The 20707-nt window shown below is 52.0% G+C and overlaps 1 protein-coding gene across 1 annotated transcript in view; it reads right to left on the reverse strand.

The window, feature by feature from the left end:
- EFCAB8 (EF-hand calcium binding domain 8) overlaps positions 1–20707 on the reverse strand; it is a 107854-nt gene that overhangs the window by 64967 nt on the left and 22180 nt on the right. Inside the window, exons 5-10 of the mRNA XM_030825422.1 lie at positions 19863–19966; positions 11068–11203; positions 7299–7404; positions 4410–4494; positions 3430–3554; positions 236–309 (exon numbers count right to left, since the gene is read on the reverse strand). Coding sequence (XP_030681282.1) covers positions 236–309; positions 3430–3554; positions 4410–4494; positions 7299–7404; positions 11068–11203; positions 19863–19966 — 630 coding nt within the window. The remainder of the gene's footprint in view (positions 1–235; positions 310–3429; positions 3555–4409; positions 4495–7298; positions 7405–11067; positions 11204–19862; positions 19967–20707) is intronic.

Consider the following 20707-nt stretch of genomic DNA (forward strand, 5'->3'; position numbering starts at 1 on the left):
TCGGCCAGGACCAGGGCTTAGCAATGGCGGTAGTGAGAGGGGCATGGCCACACTGAGATGTGGTCTGCAGATAGAGCTGACGGGATCCAACAGTTACCGCAACCTGTTTCCAGAGACCAAACCCCAAGGGCTAAGACTGAACCCAGGGAGTAAATCCACTTTTTGCATTTATTCTGAGTGGTGCGTGTGTACAGATAATTACCATTGTAACAGGCCAAGGAAAGAAACAACTCACCTTCAGCCGGTAGCTTCTATGCAAAGCAGACTTCTCATTTAAGAGTTTCTGCAAGGAAACTTTGATCCAGTGATCTGATAGGGGAAAAAACCAAGGTCCACATCAGCAGCTTTCCCCCTTTGCTCGGCAAGCAAAGCCTCAGAAGACATCTTGAGTTGGCTTGCAACTCCTGTGCTTCTCAAAAGGCTTTTCCACCCAAACCCTCACTGGCGCCTCACTGTGTCCTGGTGAACTCAGCGGAGTGCCCCCACCCCAGGAAAAAGACTCAGGCAGATCATTGCTGCATCCCAGAGTGCCCGCCAGTGCATGGCAGAACTAGAACCAGATTTCAGGGCACCTCACGCTTCCTAGGTGCTGCAGTCTAAACAAGCTGATTCTTCATTAGGGAGCTCCATCTTTGCTGGAGTGGAGAAGGAATTGAGACTCTAGGCTCTTTTTATTCTGAAAAGTAATCACTTGGGAGTTTGCCATCATGCCTCAAACTATATGCACCCCTTGTCCAGAAAGCACTGGTTCCAAAAAGTAGAAGTTTCAGGCATGCATCATAAAATAAGCATGTCTGGGCCAGGTGCAGTGGCTCACACCTGTAATCCCAGCACTTTAGGAGGCCAAGGTGGGAAGGTCACTTGAGGCCAGGAGTTAAGAGACCAGCCTGGGCCGGGCATGGTGGCTCACGCCTGTAATCTTAGCACTTTGTGAGGGCGAGACGGGCAGATCACCTGAGGTCAGGAGTTCAAGACCAGCCTGGCCACCATAGTGAAACCCTGTCTTTACAAAAATACAAAAATTAGCCGGGAATGGTGGTGTGTGCCTGTAATCACAGATACTCAGGAGGCTGAGGCGGGAGAATCACCTGAACCCGAAAGGCGGAGGTGGCAGTGAGCCGAGATCGTACCATTGCACTCCAGCCTGGGCGACAGAGCGAGTCTCTGCCTCAAAAGAAAAAAAAAAAAGATACCAGCCTGGACAACACAGTGAGAACCTATCTCTACAAAAAAATAAAAAATAAAAAAAATTAAAAATTAGCCAGAAGTGGTGGTGGCATGCCTGTGGTCCCAGCTACTTGGGAGGCTAAGGTGGGAGGATCACTTGAGCCCAAGAGATTAAAGCTGTAGTGAGCCATGATCATACCACTACACTCCAGCCTGGGCAACAGAGTATGACCTTGTCTCAAAAATGTAAAAAAAAAAAAAAAACATCTTAAATAAAATACAACAAGCCTGCCTGGAGGAATTCAGACTCGCCAGCTGCAGCCCTCATGGGGCTTACCATCTCCCGGCTGCCAAAACCATTCAAGGCCAGCAGTTGATGGATCTTCAGGGAAAGCAAAGCCAATCTGACACAGACGAGTAGAGCCAGCACCGTCAGGGACAAACATGGGTCCTCCGTCAGAGCAGTTTAAGGAGGCGGGTCACAAATGCTGGGGCAGTCTAGGCTCAGGTTCCCTCCCAGGGATGGAGGAGAGAAGAGACAGCAAGGATGGATCTGGGGGCTGATGCCAAGCATTGTACTGCTGCAAAGTCACCAGCCCCATCTTGCAAGGGCAGGAGGAAGCTTGCAAAGTAAGTCCCAGGGAGGGGTGGAAAGTTGCCCAAGACTGCCAGAGTGGGGCTGGTCGTGCACGGGCACAGGCAGGAGTCAGCTTTATGATGCACTATGGTTTAATCATCAGTTTACCTGCCTGTCTCTCCTACTAGGCTGTGAGGGAGGGCAGGGAGGAAGTCATAGCATAGTCACTGTGCACTTACTAGGTGCCTAACGTTCCACGTTTCTTATACCAAAGCTATCAGGGAAGTAGGGCCATCCCTATTTGAATAAGGGAACTGAGGCACAGAGAGGTTAAGCAACTGGCTCCAGGTCACACAGAGCTGGGGTGCATACCTGGGTCTGTCCATCTCCTCCCAAGTCCACACACTGGGCCCACCTCATCTTCATGTTTGTCCCTAGCCTTCAATCAGCTGTTGGCATGGAAGGACTCCTGCCCAACCAGTGTCATCTGCCTCCTTCGATATCCCATTCACCATGTGGCCCAAAGACCACCACAACCTCCCATGCCAGTTCCCAGGGTGGCACAGAGTGACTAGGCTCAAGCAGCTGAGTGGTCGGCTCAGGGCAGGGCAGGCACCCGAGGCCAATGAGGCAAGCAGGGTGCCAGCCCACTGCTGTGTCCAGGACAGGATCTGTCCCTGCTCTGCCAGCAGGGGACGCTGCCAGGGTCCTGTTACCAAGGCCTGGGAACCCCTGGAGTGTCCTGCTTAGTAACTCTGGCTGGAAGAGGGGTCGGTGGCCCTGCATGGGGCCCCTGGTGGCCTGGGCCTCCTGGTGGATGTGAGGCAAGCTGGAGAGCCAGCACTGTGCGTGGAAGGCTGGATTCTAGAGAGGCTCCAGTTCAGATGAGTTCCCTAGGCAGCCCTGAGCCATATTGTCTGGGGATCTAGCGACCTACGCAGGACAGCTTCAGTGACTTCCTCCTGTGTTTAATCAGTGTGGGATGCAGCCCAGCAAAAGGCTAAAAGCACAGACTCCAGGGCAGGTGGCCGGACTTCAGATCTTAGCCCCTGCTCACCGGGCAGGGGCGTGTACAGGTGACCTCACCCTTTCTGCCTCTTATTACGGGCTGCAGCAGCGGCTCCTCCCTCCTGACAGTAGGGGCGGATTATGGGAGGTGATGCATGCAAAGCGCTCAGCAAGGGGTGCTCCAGACACAGCTGTGCCCACTCACCCACGCCAGCCAGGCCATGCCCAGGCTCCACAGAGCCCACATCCAGGACAGCCCCTGCCCACCCAAAGGCAGCACTAGAGCCAAGGAGAGCATATGCCTCCTCACCACCATCCGAGGAAGTTAGCATCGTGCTCTCACCCAGGATCAGAGTAGATGAAGGACTTCCGCAGGGTCCCACCACTGGCATCATGCTGGGGTGAGAAGCGTCCTGCACCCCCAGACCGCACCCGCACAGCCTCCCATCCTCAGAGAGGCCACCCCTCTCCCCAGCCCTCGTGGTCTTCTGCTGCCCCCCATCGCCTCTCCCTCTGTGCTGAGCTGAGTGGCATGCACCCCGCGCTTAGAAGCAGACGCCTTCCCAGAGACTCCAGAGCACAGGCAGGGAGTGGGGGGCTCGGGGACCAGGATGGGCTCAGCACGCACATCTAGGCCATGCCCAGGCCTCTGCCCCCTTCCCCAGCATCTTAGCTACCCCACTTGGAGGCCCTGGGGAGGATACAGGGGTTGAACAGCCCACTGGTCATGTTTTCGGAGGTGAAGACAATGACGTTGCCTTTGGCGTCCCCATAGCAGAACACACCTCTGTGATAGTCAGACCTGCGGAAAGATGGAGATAGAAGAGGCTGTGTGGGCCAGGCGCGGTGGCTCACGCCTGTAATCCCAGCACTCTGGGAGGCCAAGGTGAGTTAATCACCTGAGGTCAGGAGTTCGAGACCAGCCTGGCCAACATGGTGAAACCTCATCTGTACTAAAAATACAAAAATTAGCCAAGCGTGGTGGCGGGCACCTGTAATCCCAGCTACTTGGGAGGCTGAGGCAGGAGAATCACTTGAACCTGGGAGGCGGAGGCTGCAGTGAGCTGAGATGGTGCCACTGCACTCCAGCCTGGGACACAGAGTAAGACTCTGAGTCATAAAAAAAGAAAAAAAAAAAAGAGGCTGTGGAGACTCCACTCCCTCCCTGGCCCCCCAACAGCTTCCCTCCTCCTTGGAAGCAAGGGCAGTTTCAACAAGACTTTCCGGCCTTGCCGAGACACCTGAAGAGCTAACAAACACGGGCCCAGCAGACCACGTCCAGCCCATCACTGAACCAGAATTCAATTTTTTTTCAATGAAAACAAATGAATCCCTAGTCCTCCAGCTGCCGTTTGTTAAGTCACCCCTCGCAATAGACTGTGACGTCCCCAGCCAGACAAGCCTCTGCTGGGATTTGGTGGCTGTCTTGGGTGGGGAAGTGACAATGACTCCAAGCTCTGAGTGACCATGAGGGGTAACCCTGAGAGAGAAGCAGCCTGTGGGGGAGGAAGACACTGGGGCCTTGGAGCCAGTGGGGAGATATTTCCAGATCTTTCCAAGGAGGCTTTCTGGGGGCCCCAACCCTAGTCAGTGATGCGGCTGCTGCAGGAGGCCTGGGCCTCCTGGTTCATGTGAGGAACACCCAGTGGAGACTCACCAGTAGTCCATGACCAGGGCACAGCTGTCCAGATCAATAAAGGTGAAGGCCTGGACACATTTGTGGTCACTAATATCAAAGAAATCTGGGGGAAAGACAGAAGTCCACATGGAGCCCACAGCCATGCCTGGGAGGTCTTCAGTCACGGTGAGCAGCCTCATTGCTATCCCAAAGAATCTCTGGCCCCTTCAGCCCTTTTTCCCCCATGGCAACCACAGACAGCTGTTCACAGAGTAAACCCTCCCACCGGGAACCCCACTGAAAACCACCAAAGGCTTCCAACTGCAGCTGGAATAAAATCCCAGGCTGGGTGTGGTGCCTCACGCCTGTGATCCCAGCACTTAGGGAGGCTAAGGCAAGAGGATTGCTTGAGCCCAGGAGTTTGAGACTGCAGTGAGTAGTGATTGTACCACTGTACTACAGCCTGGGTGACAGAGCAAGACCCTGTCTAAATTTAAAAAAAAAAAAAAATCTGACTCCTTCCAACAGATCCAGCCTCACTTCCAGCCTCTGATGAGCAACAGCCTCACCGTTGTGCTGTCTCCCGCATCTGAACGGCAGCCTCTCGCCCTCCTCTGCCTCTCTACGTGGCGGGCCATCCCAGAGGGCTGTAGGTCACAAGAGGAGCGCTGGCTGGACTAGGCTGGGGCCACAAAGGCCGGGGATCACACTGATGCCACTTCCACCCCTGCTTCTGGCCTCGTCTGAGTGCCTCCGAGCAGGTGACAGCTGCTCCATCAGGACAGCAGTGATGACATAATTATCTCTAAAATGGGGTTCTAGGCTGGCTGCAATGGCTCACACCTGTAATCCCAGCACTGTGGGAGGCTGAGGCGGGTGGATCACCTGAGGTCAGGGGATGGAGACCAGCCTGGCCAACATGGTGAAACCCCATCTCTACTAAAAATACAAAAATTAGCCGGGTGTGGTGGCACGCGCCTGTAATCCCAGACACCTGATGAGCCAACAAACACGGGCCCAGCAAACCAGGTCCAGCCCATCATTGAACCAGAATTCAATATTTTTTTTTCAACCAAAATAAATGAATCGCTAGTTCAGCTACTCAGGAGGCTGAGGCAGGAGAATCACTTAAACCCGGGAGGCAGAGGTTGCAGTGAGCTGAGATTGTGCCACTGCACTCCAGCCTGGGCGACAGAGTGAGACTGTCTCAAAAAAATAAAAAATAAATGGGGTTCTAACACCAAATTTTCAGGGCTGTCTGAGGATAAAGGGCGAGAATGCCTGGGACAGCACTGGGTCCCCAGGAAACAGGTGTTGCAGTGGAAAGCCCAGGCGGGTCACAGATAGATTTCTCTAGCCCTGGCCACTTTCTCTGTATCACACAATTTAGCCTCATAATGATGTCAGTGTTGATTAACTGCCCACTATGTGCCAGGCACTATGCCAGCAGCTTCACACACCTAACTACTAAGCCACACTCACTCTGGAGTCATGTATCATTGGCCCCATTTTACCTCTGGGTAAAGCGAGGCACTGGGAGGTAAAGTAATTGCTCAAAGGCAGACATCTACAGAGCAGTGGGACCAGGCTCTGAACCCAGGTCCTTTTTATTCCAAAGTCTCTGATTGTTCCAGAACAGCCGCTCTCTCCTCCCATTCAGCCTCACATCGCCAGCTGTCATTTCGTGTACTAATTTCCTCTTCCTGACCACCTTACAGGTCTGCTCAGTCAGAGGCCTCATCCGTCATCCATCCATTCAATAGTTATCGAGCATCCAGAAGGTACCAGGTACTGAGACACTGAGTTGAGCAGAACAGATGCAGTCCCTGACCTCATGGAGCTTCCAGTCTGGAGGAGGAGACATGTGCTAAACAGAAGCACACTGATACATGTGAGATGAAAGGGGGACCTTGAAGGTAAGAGGTACAATCTCATGGGGTCTTTTTAACACAGGATCTTGGACTAGAGGGTCAGGGAGTGCTTCCTGGAGGAAGTAACTTCTGAGATGAGAGCCAAAAGAAAAGCAGAGGCTGTTGGGGCAGAGAGAGGGGCAGGAGGGATGGCAGAGCACAGAGACCGAGGCCACAGCACCTGCCAGAGGAGGCCACAGTGGCCTTAGCACCACAGGGAGGGGACAGGTGGAGACTACTGGAGGCAGCAGAGCTCAGACCTCTGAAGGCCTCACAGACCACACTGAGGATCCCACCTCCATCCTAAGAACACTGGGGTAGGGTGAAGGCTTTCTGCAGAGGGCACTGTAAATGCACATCCTGCCTTTGGGGGCATCAGGGAAGCACGGCATGCAGGAGAGGCTTTTTTTTTTTTTTTTTTTTTAAAGACTGAGTCTCTCTCTGTTGCCCACACTGGAGTGCAGTGGCGTGATCTCGGCTTACTGCAACCTTCATCTCCAGGTTCAAGCGGTTCTCCTGCCTCAGCCTCCTGAGTAGCTGGGATTACAGGCATGTGCCACCACTCCCGGGTAACTTTTATATTTTTAGTAGAGGCGGGGTTTCACCATGTTGGCCAGGCTGGTCTTGAACTCCTGACCTCAGGTGATCTGCCTGCCTCAGCCTCCCAAAGTGCTGTTATTACAGGAGTGAGCCACCACACCCGGCCAGGAGAGGTTATTTAAGTGAGAGTGAAGGGGGCCTGGACTAGGAGTAGCAAGAGGCAGGAGGTAGAATCAGGACTGGAGATAGACCAGTATGGCCTCTGGCTTGTAAATTTGGGTCTGTTCAACATCACTGTATTCATTCGAGCATTCACTGACCACCCCCTGCCTACTTGGCACTAAGGCCTCTCCACCTGGCAGTCCTCCCGGGGGCTCTGATCCATGTTCACAGTTGCTCAGCCAACAGACTTCTCCCAGGCACAAATGCATGGCTCCCAGTGGCTGAGAGCAGGGCTGGGGAGCCCCCAGGGACTCACCTATCTTTTGCTTGGTAGACGCAACTGCAACAAGGTTCATATTGTGCAGACATACCAGGTCAATGACCCACATCGGCTGGCTGTGGAGCTGCTGGGTCTGGTTAAGCTGGCCAGAGGAAGAGCAGAGGAGATGGGCTGGGACGCATACTCAGGCCAGTGCAGCTCCCGGTGAACCTCTCCTGCCACACAAGGCCTGGAGCCACCACAGACCTGGCATGGAGCCTAGCACTACCACTAAGACTAGTGATGGGGGCCTTGGATAAACTCCCTAGCCTCCCTGGGTCTCAGTGTCCACATCTGTAAAATGGGCTTAAAGAACACCTTCTTTACAACCCCTTTCTGGAGCAATCTCACAGTTCTATCAAAGTCTTGGCTGCAGGGAGCCGTGAACACACCAGTGCACTCAAGCCTGGGCAAGAGTGAGACTCTGTCCCCCTCTCCCCCCGCAAAAAAAAAACAACAACAACCAAAGTCTTGAATATGCATAGCTCATGATCCAGGGATCTGTTTCCAAGATACTTCTCTGGGTGTGTTTGCATCTACTCAAAGGGGACGCTCAGCTGCTGTTAGAGCAACAGGCCAGAAGCCACGTGGAAAGCACAGCTGATATCAACCCACACCATGGACACCACCCAGACATTAAGAACAAAGGAACTGCGCCCATGCCAATAAAGAGCTGCCAAGAGATATGATTAAGTGACAAACCAAGGTAAAAAGCAACATTATAATATGCTTCCATTATCGCATTTAAAAAGAAAAGGGCACAGGGGCTCATGCCTGAAATCTCAGCACTTTCAGAGGCCAAGGTGGGAGGATCACTTGAGCCCAGGAGTTCGAGACCAGCCTGGGCAACATAGGGAGACCCCTATCTCTACAAAATTAACAAAAAAGGCCAGGCGCAGTGGCTCACACCTGTAATCCCAGCACTTTGGGAGGCCGAGGTGGGCAGATCACTAGGTCAGGAGTTCAAGACCAGCCTGGCCAATATTGAAACTCCGTCTCTACTAAAAATACAAAAGTTAGCTGGGCATGGTGGTGCTCGCCTGTAATCCCAGCTACTCAGGAGGCTGAGGCAGAAGAATCACTTGAACCCGGGAGGCAGAGGCTGCAGTGAGCTGAGATCACACCACTGCACTCCAGCCTGGGTGACAGAGCAAGACTCCGTCTCAAAAAAGAAAAAATTAGCTGGACATGGTGGCGCATGCCTGTAGTCCCAGCTACTTGGGAAGCTGAGGTGGGAAGATCCCTTGACCCCAGGAGGTTGAGGCTGCAGTGAGCCGTGATTGCACCACTGCACTCCAGCCTGGGTGACAGAGCAAGACACGGTCTCAAAAAAAACAAAAGAAAAGGGGGGTATGTAGAGAGGATAGCCACGGAAGAGCACCCCAAAACTGGTCATAGCATTTGCCTGCAGGGAGAGGAAGTAGGAACTGAGGGAAGGAAGACTGACTTCCTCTGTCTGCCCCTCCATAGGTCTGAATCCTGTTTTCCATCTGCAGGTGTCACCTGGTCAAAGTGGCTTACAAACCGAGGATTTGTTCTGCAAAGTTGCAAGGAATGAATGGAATAATGAAAGTTAAAGCATTGAGGGTGGTGCCCAGCACTCAGTAGGAGCTCAGCACTGGTGCCTCCTGCACTTGTGTAGCATGTACACAGAGAGAATGTGAGCTGGCACTCCAGGCAGGGAAAGCCACGAGTAGAGCCAGGTCAGCAGAAATGAGCTGCTGTGTCCTGGGGAAGAGGGAGGCCAGCCCACTCGGCTTAGAGTTGGAGAGGAACCGGAGACGAGGTAGGTGTGGCCACCTAAGGAATCTGTATTTTACTCTCTTTTTTTTGAGACGGAGTCTCGCTCTGTCGCCCAGGCTAGAGCACAGTGGCACGATCTCGGCTCACTGGAACCTGTGCCTCCCGGGTTCAAGTGATTCTCGTGCCTCAGCCTCCTGAGTAGCTGGGATTACAAGTGTGCGCCACTACGCCTGGATAATTTTTGTATTTTAGTAGAGATGGGATTTCACCATGGTGGCCAGTCTGGTCTCGAACTCCTGACCTCAAGTGATCTGCCTGCCTCGGCCTCCCAAAGTGGTGGGATTACAGGCGTGAGCCTCCACGCCTGGCGCTGTATTTTACTCTTTGAATGACACCACAGGTTCTGAACTGAAGAAAGCAGAAAGAAGTACGATCTGAAAAGCTGGGAGGAAGGAGCAGGGAGGAGCGTAAACCAATTCCTCTAGATGGATAATCAGAAGGAATAGGGAAGGCAGGGGCAGAGAGGAGCCTGTTCCATCAGAACTCAGAGAGCACCAAGAGCACAGAGGACTGTGCTCTTGGGCTCCCCAGGTGGTTCTGGCGGTGAAGACAATGGACCAGAACCCTCCTGAGCCCCTCTCTCCTGCCCAGGGCTGGGGTCTAACCCACACACACCAGCAGCTTGGTAACTCTCACCCCCCGCACTGTTCAGAAAAAACAAGAGCCCTAGGGAGTTTCAGTGACCTGCACCCAAGATCACATAGCTCTTGAGTGGAGCTCAGGCCCCGCCTCAAACTTGAGGTCTTTCCATCTGCATGACAGTGGGTGTGTGGTCCTGGGAGGCCTACTCCTGCCAAAGCAGCCCCTCCAGGAAGAATCCAGGTCTGCTGGGCCTTCCCAGAGAGCCTTCCTCTGTCCCCTTCAGCCTTTGGAGGTGCTTTGGTGACCATGTAGCAGCCACAAGCAGGAGCTCTGGCTGCAACACACCCTGCCCCAGTCCACACACAGAAAGGGAAGGTGGAGGGCTATGGAAGCCACAGCCTCAGGATGGTGATCGTGACTCCCCCTTGGTGCACCCAGGAGAGCCACAGGACCCCCACAGACCCTAGTTCCACCCAGGCCTCTTCTTCCTCAAAGGATGAGCCCTGATGCAACTGTGAATCACTCTGCTGTTACACAGGCTCAGAAAGCCCTTCATCTGGGGGCTGTGTTCTCAATCAACCTTTCTGTAGAGCCCTGGAGAGCAGTGCTTTCCTCGTCTGCTGGAGGATTCTGGACTGGCCTGGCGACCAAGTACACAGCGGGTTCTCCTGAGCGTCTTCTCACTTACTACTCTCCGCCAGGAGCTGGCAGCACAAAGACAATATATCCAGCGGGGACTTGCTGCATGCCCTGCCTTGCCCCAAGCACTACACATGTATTATGTCATCACGTGTTCCCAAAAGGACTGTGAAGAAGCACTGTAACTAGCCCCATTTGACAGATGGGGAAACTGAGGCACGGGGAGTATATAGTACCTTGTCCGGGTCGCAGAGCTTGCAGGTGGTACAGTCAGGACTCTAACCCTGGGAGTTGGGCTCCAGAGCCCATGCTCATAACCACTATGATTTCTTGCCTGGACCAGGCAAAAGGCCCGAATCAGTAGGATGTGGGGACAGCGTGGGAGCAGCTGACCCCTAGCACAGGAGTCTTGGGGATGACGATGCCATTCACTGAGATGGGGTGCAAGAGAAGGAAACCTGGTGGGCAGGGACAGCTAAAGGGACACCTGTTTGGGCTAATGGGTTTGAGGGGTCTGTGAGACGCCCGCATGGAATGGACATCCAGGTGGAATCCCGCTTAGCAGAAGGGAAATGTGTGGCTCCCACAGTGAAGCCAAGTCAGGACCCAGGTGATGTGACTGTGAGTCCAGGCTGCTTAGACCATGAATCTGCCTGGCTCCAGGTCACCTTCACCATCGGGGTGCTAAGGCAGAGGCTCTCCAATGACCCATGTGTGCACCATGTGTACGGGCCCCACTCACCCTAAAGGAGCTGATCAGCGAGAAGGACTCAGACCAGAACTGCAGGATTCCGTCTTTGGTGACAGTCAGGAAACACCCAATCTTCTTGAACCGGTGGCTTAAAAACACCACCTTCACCACCTCACAGCCATGGTTCCTGTGGGAGGCGATGAGAGGGAGAAGAGCCCAAGCAAAAACAGCTCAGGGAGGGGGCACCTGCAGCAGAACAGAGGGCCACCGAGGAGGAGGGACAAAAGCTGGCGGAGCGTCACGCACACGCACACACATGCGCACGCCAGAAAACCATAGCAGACTCCTCCAAGCGGGTTTCTACTGGATCATCAACAGTGGCCAAAAGAAAAAGGGCCCCACGTAAAAGCTGATATGAGGCTCCAGAAGCGAGAAGCAACAGGCTTATCCCACGAAGTAGCCAGCCAGCCTCCTCGCGACGTGATGGGACAGAGGAGACAGAACAGAGGTTGTTCGCAAAGCTTCTTTCATAGGAAAAACTGCCCACAGAGGGTGAGCAGAGTGGAGCCTGAGGCTGAAAACTGAGAAACAGCACTTTCTAGCAACTGCTCTAGTGCTCTGGGATAGAGGGGGGAACAGAACCGAAGGATGAAATCAAAGTGGACAAGGAGCAGTGGGGAATTAGGGTCCCACACACCAAACCCTACAGCCAACAGCTCCGGGGGCAGGCCTGGCCTCGCAGGAGGCCGCCCTTGAGCATTCACACAGGCTTTGATGCTACCCTCTAGGGGTTGCTTCCCTGCACCCAAGTGGGCTAAGCCAGCTATCTGGCCATCAAGAGTCCCTGCCACTCCAGCTTCCCAACATGGCATGGCACACACCCTCCTACTTGATCTCCCCAATCTTTGAGCCCTGGTAGAGCAGGTGATATTACCTCATCCTACAGGGGCCCAGGGGATAATCATTTGCCTGGAGTTATGTCCTATTTACCAGTAGGGCTGGAACTAGAACCCAGGCACTGTGCCTCCTCCTCCAGGGCCCTTTCCAAATCCGGTGGGCCTGGTCTGACCCTGGGCTGAAGGATAACCCACGCCACTGTGAAAATTCAGCTGCTATCACCATCTCTGCAGAAGAGCAAGGGAAACGTGTCTGGACACGGTTCTCCTCTCTCCTATCCTCAGCCCATGGCTCTGGGCAGGTTGTGATGAATATTCTCAGTTGCCCTCTCGTCTCTTCCAACCCTGCCACTTCTGTCAGGGCCAAAGACTGTGCAGAATGGGATGATAGGTGACAGCTAGGAAAAGGGAAGACAGCCCTAAGGAAATGCCATCTCAGGGAGGACTTGGTTTCCTCACCTGCATGATGGCAGCACCTGCACCTCCTAGGGCTGTGGTGGGATCAGATGAGAGGCTGCATTTGGTGCACCTGGCCCAGGCTCAGTAAAGGTAAGCCAACGTTTTAAAGTTACTCTTTCATGAAGGTAATTAAATATTACTCGTTTATTTTCCCCACCAAGTTGGAAATGTTCTCCGGGTCTGTAGGTTGAACAAATAAATAGGAGAAAATAGGAACAAGCCTCTTGACATTTTGTTTCAGGACCTTTAAACATCCTTGAGATCTAAATGGCCCAAAGAAATAGAAAGACCTGACCGGGCAGGGTGGCTCACGCCTGTAATCCCAGCACTTTGAAAGGCTGAGGTGAGTGGATCACTTGAGGTCAGGAAGATCACTTGAGGTCAGGAGGATTACTTGAGGTCAGGAGGTGGGCAGATCACCTGAGGTCAGGAGTTCGAGACCAGCCCGGCCAACATGGTGAAACCCCATCTCTACTAAAAATACAAAAATTAGCCAGGTGTGGTAGCACACGCCTGTAGTCCCAGCTACTCAGGAGGCTGAGGCAGGAGAATCGCTTGAACCTGGGAGACAGAGGTTGTACAGAGCCAAGATTGCACCACTGCACTCCAGCCTGGGTGACAGAGTGAGACTCCGTCTAAAAAAAAAAAAAAAGAAAGAAAGAAAGAAATAGACCAGTGAAGGCTTGACCTTATCAAGCAATGTGTTCATGCCAAAATGTACAGTTATGTATTTGAACATATTTCATGTGAAGTGGTTGCTTTTATCTGATTGTATCATGGGAATGAACACTGTATCTAATTAGGGAATGTCTCCCCTTCCTACTGCTGTAAAACAGAAGTATGTAAATCGCCCTTCAAGTTATATGAACTGGACATGCTAAATGGGAACCAGTAAGATTGCCCAGGCCCACACAGTGCAGAGTAGAAGCTAGAGCGCTGGCAGGGACAAATTCTCCACCAGATAGCCCTCTGTGGAGTGTTTCCTGGGGCTTACGACAAAAGCCTGTGAGCGCCTCCCTGCAACAACTACTGGGACTTTGGACTAGGGAATGTCCCCTTGAGGGGCATTTACCACCTTGTTATGGGACATTAACTGAAGCTACCCCTATGACTGAAGGACATAAAATTATCTTGAAACCTGAAATACCCAGATGTCTTAGGTGATATCAGAGAAATGCTCTAATGGGGCCTACAGAGGCCAGAAGAATTCCATAATAAAATGGAAATGGGTGGCCAGGAGCAATGACTCACCCTGTAATACCAGCACTTTGGGAGGCCAAGGCAGGTGGATCACCTGAGATCAGGAGTTCAAGATCAGCCTGGCCAACATGGTGAAATCCCGTCTCTACTAAAAATACAAAAACTAGGCTGGGCATGGTGGCTCACGCCTGTAATCCCAGCACTTTGGGAGGCTGAGGCAGGCAGATCATGAGGTCAGGAGATTGAGACCATCCTGGCTAACACGGTGAAACCCTGTCTCTACTAAAAATACAAAAAAATAGCAGGGTGCGGTGGCGGGCACCTGTAGTCCCAAGTACTCGGGAGGCTGAGGCAGGAGAATGGCATGAACTCGGGAGGCGGAGCTTGCAGTGAGCCAAGATCGCGCCACTGCACTCCAGCCTGGGCGACAGAGCAAGGCTCTGTCTCTAAACAACAACAACAACAAAAAAAAAATCAGCCAGGCGTGGTGGCGGCCACCTGTAATCCCAGTTACTCAGGAGGCTGAGGCAAGAGAATCACTTGAACCCAGGAAGCAGAGGTTGCAATGACCTGAGATGGTGCCACTGCACTCTGGCCTGGGCCACAGAGCAAGACCTTGTCTCAAAAAATAAAATCCCAAAAAATAAATACAATAAAATGGAAATGGTTTACTCAGCATCTTGCTACCTGGGGAATGCAAGCAAGAGATACTCACAAGCTGCGAGCCTCTTTACCCCAGGACTGATTCTGGAACTGTGTGAGGTGCTGCTGGGTTCTATCGACACTTGGACAGTGTGCTGTGAACAGCCATCAAGTGACCAACAAGGAAATGCTGGGTTTATAGTTTCAAAGTGAATGGACAATATTCTGTTTGGAGGGCTGCTACTTGGAGCAAAGAAGGTAGAAACTGATCAGCCTCAGTGGGCTGAACTGCATTTGTATGCTGTTTTGCTTTTTTTTGAGACAGAGTTTTCACTCTCGTTGCCCAGGCTGGATGGCAATGGTGCAATCTCGGCTCACTGCAACCTCTGCCTCCTGGGTTCAAGAGATTTTCTTGTCTCAGCCTCCCGAGTAGCTGGGATTACAGGCACATGCCACCATGCCTGGCTAATTTTTGTATTTTTAGTAGAGATGGGGCTTCATCACAATTACTCAGGCTGGTCTCGAACTCCTGACCTCAGGTGATCCGCCCACCCTGGCATCCCAAAGTGCTGGGATTACAGGCGTGAGCCACCACACCCGGCCTTGCATGCTGTTTTTCTAACAGTGATGGAAGAATTGAACAGTGGTGGAAGCTCCTGTGTTTGGGATTTTACTGACTCACAGGCAGTGGTCAATGGCCTGGCCATGCACTCAGGCAAGAGGGCCAGGGAAACCTGGCCTGTTGAAGGCATGCCCCGTGGAGCACGGCCCTGTGGAGATTTGAGGGGTGCATTAAAGCTGAACAAGTCAATGCCCCTCAGAAGAACTCCCAGGTTCAGAAGCTGACTGGAATTGACAAGCAGAGATCCCCATGTGCTCCCATGAGGTGGCCACGTGGTTTCATAAAATGAGTAACTAGTGGGGACCTGCAAAGTGTGGAGATGGGCTGAATCTAGACATGTTCCTTTTGTACTCCCTCAGGCAGATTATGCCAGGAAGAACCATTCTGTTTGTCAGCAAGAGAGACAGAGACTGCCAATGGCCATGAAACACAGTCCCTGTGGGAAGGCCCTGAAACACAGCGGACAGCTGAGACTGATGCTGGTAGCCCTGGAGGGCTACAAATGGGTCTGGACAGGAAGAGACACTAACTCTGGAGTGGGCTTTGCTCAGAGTGCCATAAAAGCACAGAGCAGAAGATGTCAGATGGGTTTGGAGGCCGACTGTCATTTCTTCAGACCAAGAAACAAACTCTTCAGCTCATAATGTCCAACAATGGCAGAGAACCCCATTGCTGGTAGAAAGCACAACAGGCAACCAAAACACTAGTTGTCTAAAACAGAGGGGAAGGATGCATGAAGGGCTGGCTTACCCACCCTCAAGAGCGTGTGCTCACCTTCAGCAGGAGTGGGACCAAGAAGTGTCCTCACTAGATTTTCTGTCTTTCTGGTTGATGTGGGAAGAAAAGTGGGGAGGATGCTGGTATGACTATGCAGTTGTGCCAAGGGAGGAATACACTTGTAAAATGACTACTTTTTTCTTTCTTACCCAAATTGTCAGAGGCATTTGAACCAGAGCGACTCCATCTTGAATAGTGGCTGGTTAAAATAAGGCTGAGAACTACTGGGCTGCATTCCTAGGAGGTTAGGCATTCTAGGTCACAGGATGAGATGGGAGGTTGGCACAAGGTACAGGTCATAAAGACCTGGCTGATAAAACAGCATGCGATAAAGAAACCAGCCAAAACCCACCAAAACCAAGATGCCAACGATAGTGACCTCGGGTCATCCTCACTGCTCATTATATGCTAATTATAATTCGTTAGCATGCTAAAAGACACTCCCACCAGCACTATGATAATTTACAAATGCCATGGCGACATCAGTAAGTTACGCTATATGGTCTAAAAAAGGGAGAAACCCTCAGTTCTAGGAATTGTCCATCCCTTTCCCAAAAAGCTCATGAATAATCCACCCCTCATTTAGCATATAACCAAGAAATAACCATAAAAATAGCCAACCAGTAGCCCTTGGGGCTGCTCTGCCTATGGAGTAGCCACTCTTTTATTCCTTTACTTTCTTAATAAACTTGCTTTCATTTTACGGACTCGCCCTGAATTCTTTCATGCATGAGGCCCAAGAACCCTCTCTTGCAGTCTGGATCGGAACTTCTTTCCGGTAACAAATTTTTTTTTCTCCCCTACCTGTAGGTCCAGTTGTCCTAGGGTCCAATTACAAGTGTTGGAAGCAGGGATAATTTCTTTTTTTTTTTTTTTTTTTGAGTCTCACTCTGTCACCCAGGCTGGAGTGCAGTGGCACCATCTCAGCTCACTGCAACCTCCGCCTCCCAGGTTTAAGTGATTCTTCTGCCTCAGCCTCCCAAGTAGCTGGGATTACAGGTGCCTGCCACCACATCCAGCTAATTTTTGTATTTTTAGTAGAGACAGGGTTTCACCATGTTGGCCAGGACTCCTGACCTCAGGTGAGCCACCCACCTCGGCCTCCCAAAGTGCTGGGATTACAGGTATGAGCCACCGTGCCTGGGCAGGGATAATTTCTAAGCAAAAAACAGTCACCATGTTTTAAAACGTTGTCAGAATTCCCTAAAGGCCTGATGGGGGTGGACTATGCCTTCATCCCATCTGGCAAAATGGGGGTTAAAAATAAATACAGCTATATTGCCTCATGGTAAAAATGGCTCGCAAGTTTGGAACTCGTGTAACCCTATTCTCTATGAATGAGAATGGACTGAGGGGAGGCACTCACTACAGTAGCATTGCTACCAGCGATCCAGACGGGCACAGTGGCTGAACCCGATGTCCCTTGCAAAGGAGGAAAAGTTTGGGTAAAAATAAATGACAAATGGAGAAAAGGAGGAATACTAGCTGAGGGTAAAGATGAATAAATGGATTAAATGGAGAGAAATCCAGTATTACACCAACAACTCGAAGGATTTCTCAGAGCAAGAGATGACTGGCTGGATGAGGTAGCTCACACCTGTAATCCCAACACTTTGGGAGGCCAAGGTGGATGGATCACCTGAGGTCAGGAGTTCGAGACCAGCTTGGTCAACATGGTGAAACTCCGTCTCTACTAAAAACATAGATATTAGCTAGGCATGGTAGCAGATGCCTGTAATCCCAGCTACTTGGGAGGCTGAGGCCGAAGAATCGCTTGAACCCGGGAGGCAGAGGTTGCAGTGAGCTGAGACCGTGCCACTGCATTCCATCTTGGGCAACAAGAGCAAAACTCCATCTCAAAAAAAAAGAAAAGAGAGATGACATTGTCTCTTATCTCAATGATTCCAGATGCCTGAGAGGTTTATTTGCCAAGCCAACTCCGGCTTTTGGAACCTGACAAGATTGAAAGGAAGCCTACAAACCTGAGTGGCCTCTGCTTGGTAGACATTCATATACTATGACGGATGGGATGAATTATTAATATCTAAATGAGACTCTAGTAATGTGCCAGTATCTTTTGAGTTGTGTATTCTTTTGCTATAAGGGAGCTGTGTTCTCTGTGTTCAAAAACCAGGAGTGGGGGCCTGTAGTGTTTTTTATATATATATATATGTTTTGTCCACAGTTCCTAACTCCCACAGCCCCAGAGTCCTGCCCTATGCCCTAGGGGCAGGAATGCTGATGTCATGAAGCTTCCACTAAACACCCCAGAGGACTGGGTTCCGAGAGCTTCCCTATGGCTGCACACACGGAGGTTCCTGAAGCTTGTGCATCCCTCTCCCCATACCTCGCCCTACACATCTGTTCATCTGTATCCTTTGTAATATTCTTTATAATAAACCAGTAAATGTTTAAAAAATAGTTATGAAATCTCTTATCATTCATATTTATTGGTTATTTCTCAATTAAATCCCAACCAAAATTTTGTTTTAAGTTATTGCCAGGTACAGTGGCTCACACCTATAATCCTAGCAGTTTGGGAGGCCAAGGTGAGCAGATTACTTGAGGTCACAAGTTCACAAACAGCCCGGCCAACACAGTGAAACCCCATCTCTACTAAAAATACAAAAAAATTAGTCAAGCATGGTGGCGGGCATTTGTAATCCCAGCTACTTGGGAGGCTGAGGCGGGAGAATCGCTTGAACCCAGGGGGCGGAGGTTGCAGTGAGCCAAGATCACGCCATTGCACTCCAACCTGGGCGACTGAGCGAGACTCTGTCTCAAAAAAAAAAAAAAAGTTACCCTTGGGTGACTTTCATTCAAGCCGCCTTCTCTATTAAACCCCAGGCTGCCTGAGGGCCGGGGCTGCCTTCCAGCTCTTGGTCTTCCCCGTGGCCTGGTCTGGGTCTTAGGACAGACCCACCCACAGCTCCCTCCTGACCTGGTCACAGATGTAGGCTGCCACACCTTGTACCTCAGGACCCAGATCCCTGCCTGGCCACCTGTGCCAGGCAGCAGTGCTCCAGGGCGGACTGCAGGAAGGGAGCCAGTGACCTGGGCAGCCCGGGCCCAGCAGGTCAGAGCCCCCGCAGTGCTCCTCATGCTTAGGGAGTCCAGGGGGAGGAACACACAGTGAGGCAGATCAACCCCTGGCACAGACAGAAGAGGTTGAGGGGGTTTGAGACATGCTACCCCCAAATAGGGCACCGCAGCATACTGAGTCTGTTAAACTAAAGGAATTTGAGAAGCAGTATGTTCAGGAAGGACTGTCTGACCTTCCCCTGAAGCCGGTCATAAGACTCATGTGAGGGGTGCCCGAAGACACAGGGACACAGACAAGAATCTGAACTAACGTCCTTGCTATTTCCGCCATGTATTACACTTGGCTCGTGGCCCCTCTGTTCTATCTTATTTTTCCACAGCTTTCCACCCTCCATTGAACCTAGCATGAAAACCCTCAGGTTATCGGTTTCTTAGGGCCTTCATTTCCTACGGAGGCTCCCGTGTCATGTAAAACTTATATTAAATAAACTTGTATGCTCATCCTTGTGACTCTGTCTTCGCTTAGAGAGGTCCCTGCCAATGAACCTCAGATGGGCAGAGGGAAAAGACAGTTTTCCTACCCTGCAAAGCTAGGGTGCAGTGGGCACAGCGGGTGGAGGAGCCACGAGGAGGAGGAATGAGCAGAGGGGTCAGGCAGAAGCCAAGGCAGGGCAGTGCCGCCAGCTCCAGGAGTAACAGAGGGACCTGCTCCTGAGGCCAGCCACGCTGAGGCCTCCAGGGCCTGGCTGGGGGCTTGAGGAGCAATTCCCTCCCTGTTGCCTGGGAGGAAACTCCTGTTCCTGCCTGTGCTGGCCACCTGTGCCACCTGTGATGAAACTGCCAGACCCACTCCATACCGACTAGCACACAGGAAGCAGGCGAAGCAATGTTGTATACTGGGGAATGGGGGCTGAGAGGGCCAAACACAGCAGCCCCGCCACTTTCTACCTATTGGCCTGGGGCCAGCCATTTGACCTCTCCAGACCTCAGTGGCCTCATCTATAAAATGGGGACAAATCACGTACCTTGGTCCTAACACTTACAGGGCTGTGAGGTTGAAATGAGCCAAAGGACATCAGGCAGCAGGCTGATGCCAGCCCCTGGTCAGCACCAGCGAGGTCACGGATTGAGGGAGGGGCTCGCTGCAGGCTGGCACCAGCACTTGTCCAGTCACCCCACCCACCAAGGCCCAGGAAGGGGCTCCTTACAGGGGGACGACCGTCATGGGAAGGTAGAAGTGCAGGCGGTACTGGCTCTTTCGCATGTCCTCTTTTCCCTGGAACTCACGCATCATGTAATCCACATACTTTTGCTGCCTCAGAAAGAAAGCACAAGGGAGGCAGGGTATTGGCAAAATGGTCTCAGCCTTCGGTTTCAAGAACTCCAGCCTGATTCCCAGGGTCCCCCTCGCCACCCTGTCTCTCCCAGGCCCTTCCAACAGACTCTGGTGGCTGCTTCCCAAGTACTGGCCAGGGCAGGTGGCCAAGCAACAGACCTGCTCTTTCTCTGTTTGTCACTCAGGCTGGAGTGCAGTGGTGTGATCACAGTTCACTGCTCAGCCTCCCAAAGTGGTGGGATTATAAGCATGAGCACACCTGGCCTTTTTTTTTCTTTTGGGACAGGGCCTTGCTCTGTCACCCAGGCTGGAGTGCAATGGTGTGATCACAGCTTACTGCAGCCTCAATCTCCCAGGCTCAAGTGATCCTCCCACCTCAGCCTCCTGAGTAGCTGGGACCACAGATGCATGCCACAATTCCCAGCTAATTTTTGTATTTTTTGTAGAGACGGGGTTTCACCATGTTGCCCAGGCTGGTCTCGAACTCCTGGGCTCAAGTGGTCTGCCAAAGTTCTAGGATTAAAGGTGTGAGCCACCGTGCTTGGACAGCAGACCTGTTCTTGAATCCTGAGTATGGGAAGGGCCTGCTCACAGCATTCACTGAAAGAGCACGACAGCGTCTCCCTAGCCGTCCTGAAGCGCTAAGTGCATCTTCAGATCACCCCCACAACTGGCATCGCCCTGGGAGCTCTTTATTCACTCTCCCCTATGGATAAT

This window comes from Nomascus leucogenys, chromosome 13, assembly GCF_006542625.1.
Source record: "Nomascus leucogenys isolate Asia chromosome 13, Asia_NLE_v1, whole genome shotgun sequence".
NCBI lineage: Eukaryota > Metazoa > Chordata > Mammalia > Primates > Hylobatidae > Nomascus > Nomascus leucogenys.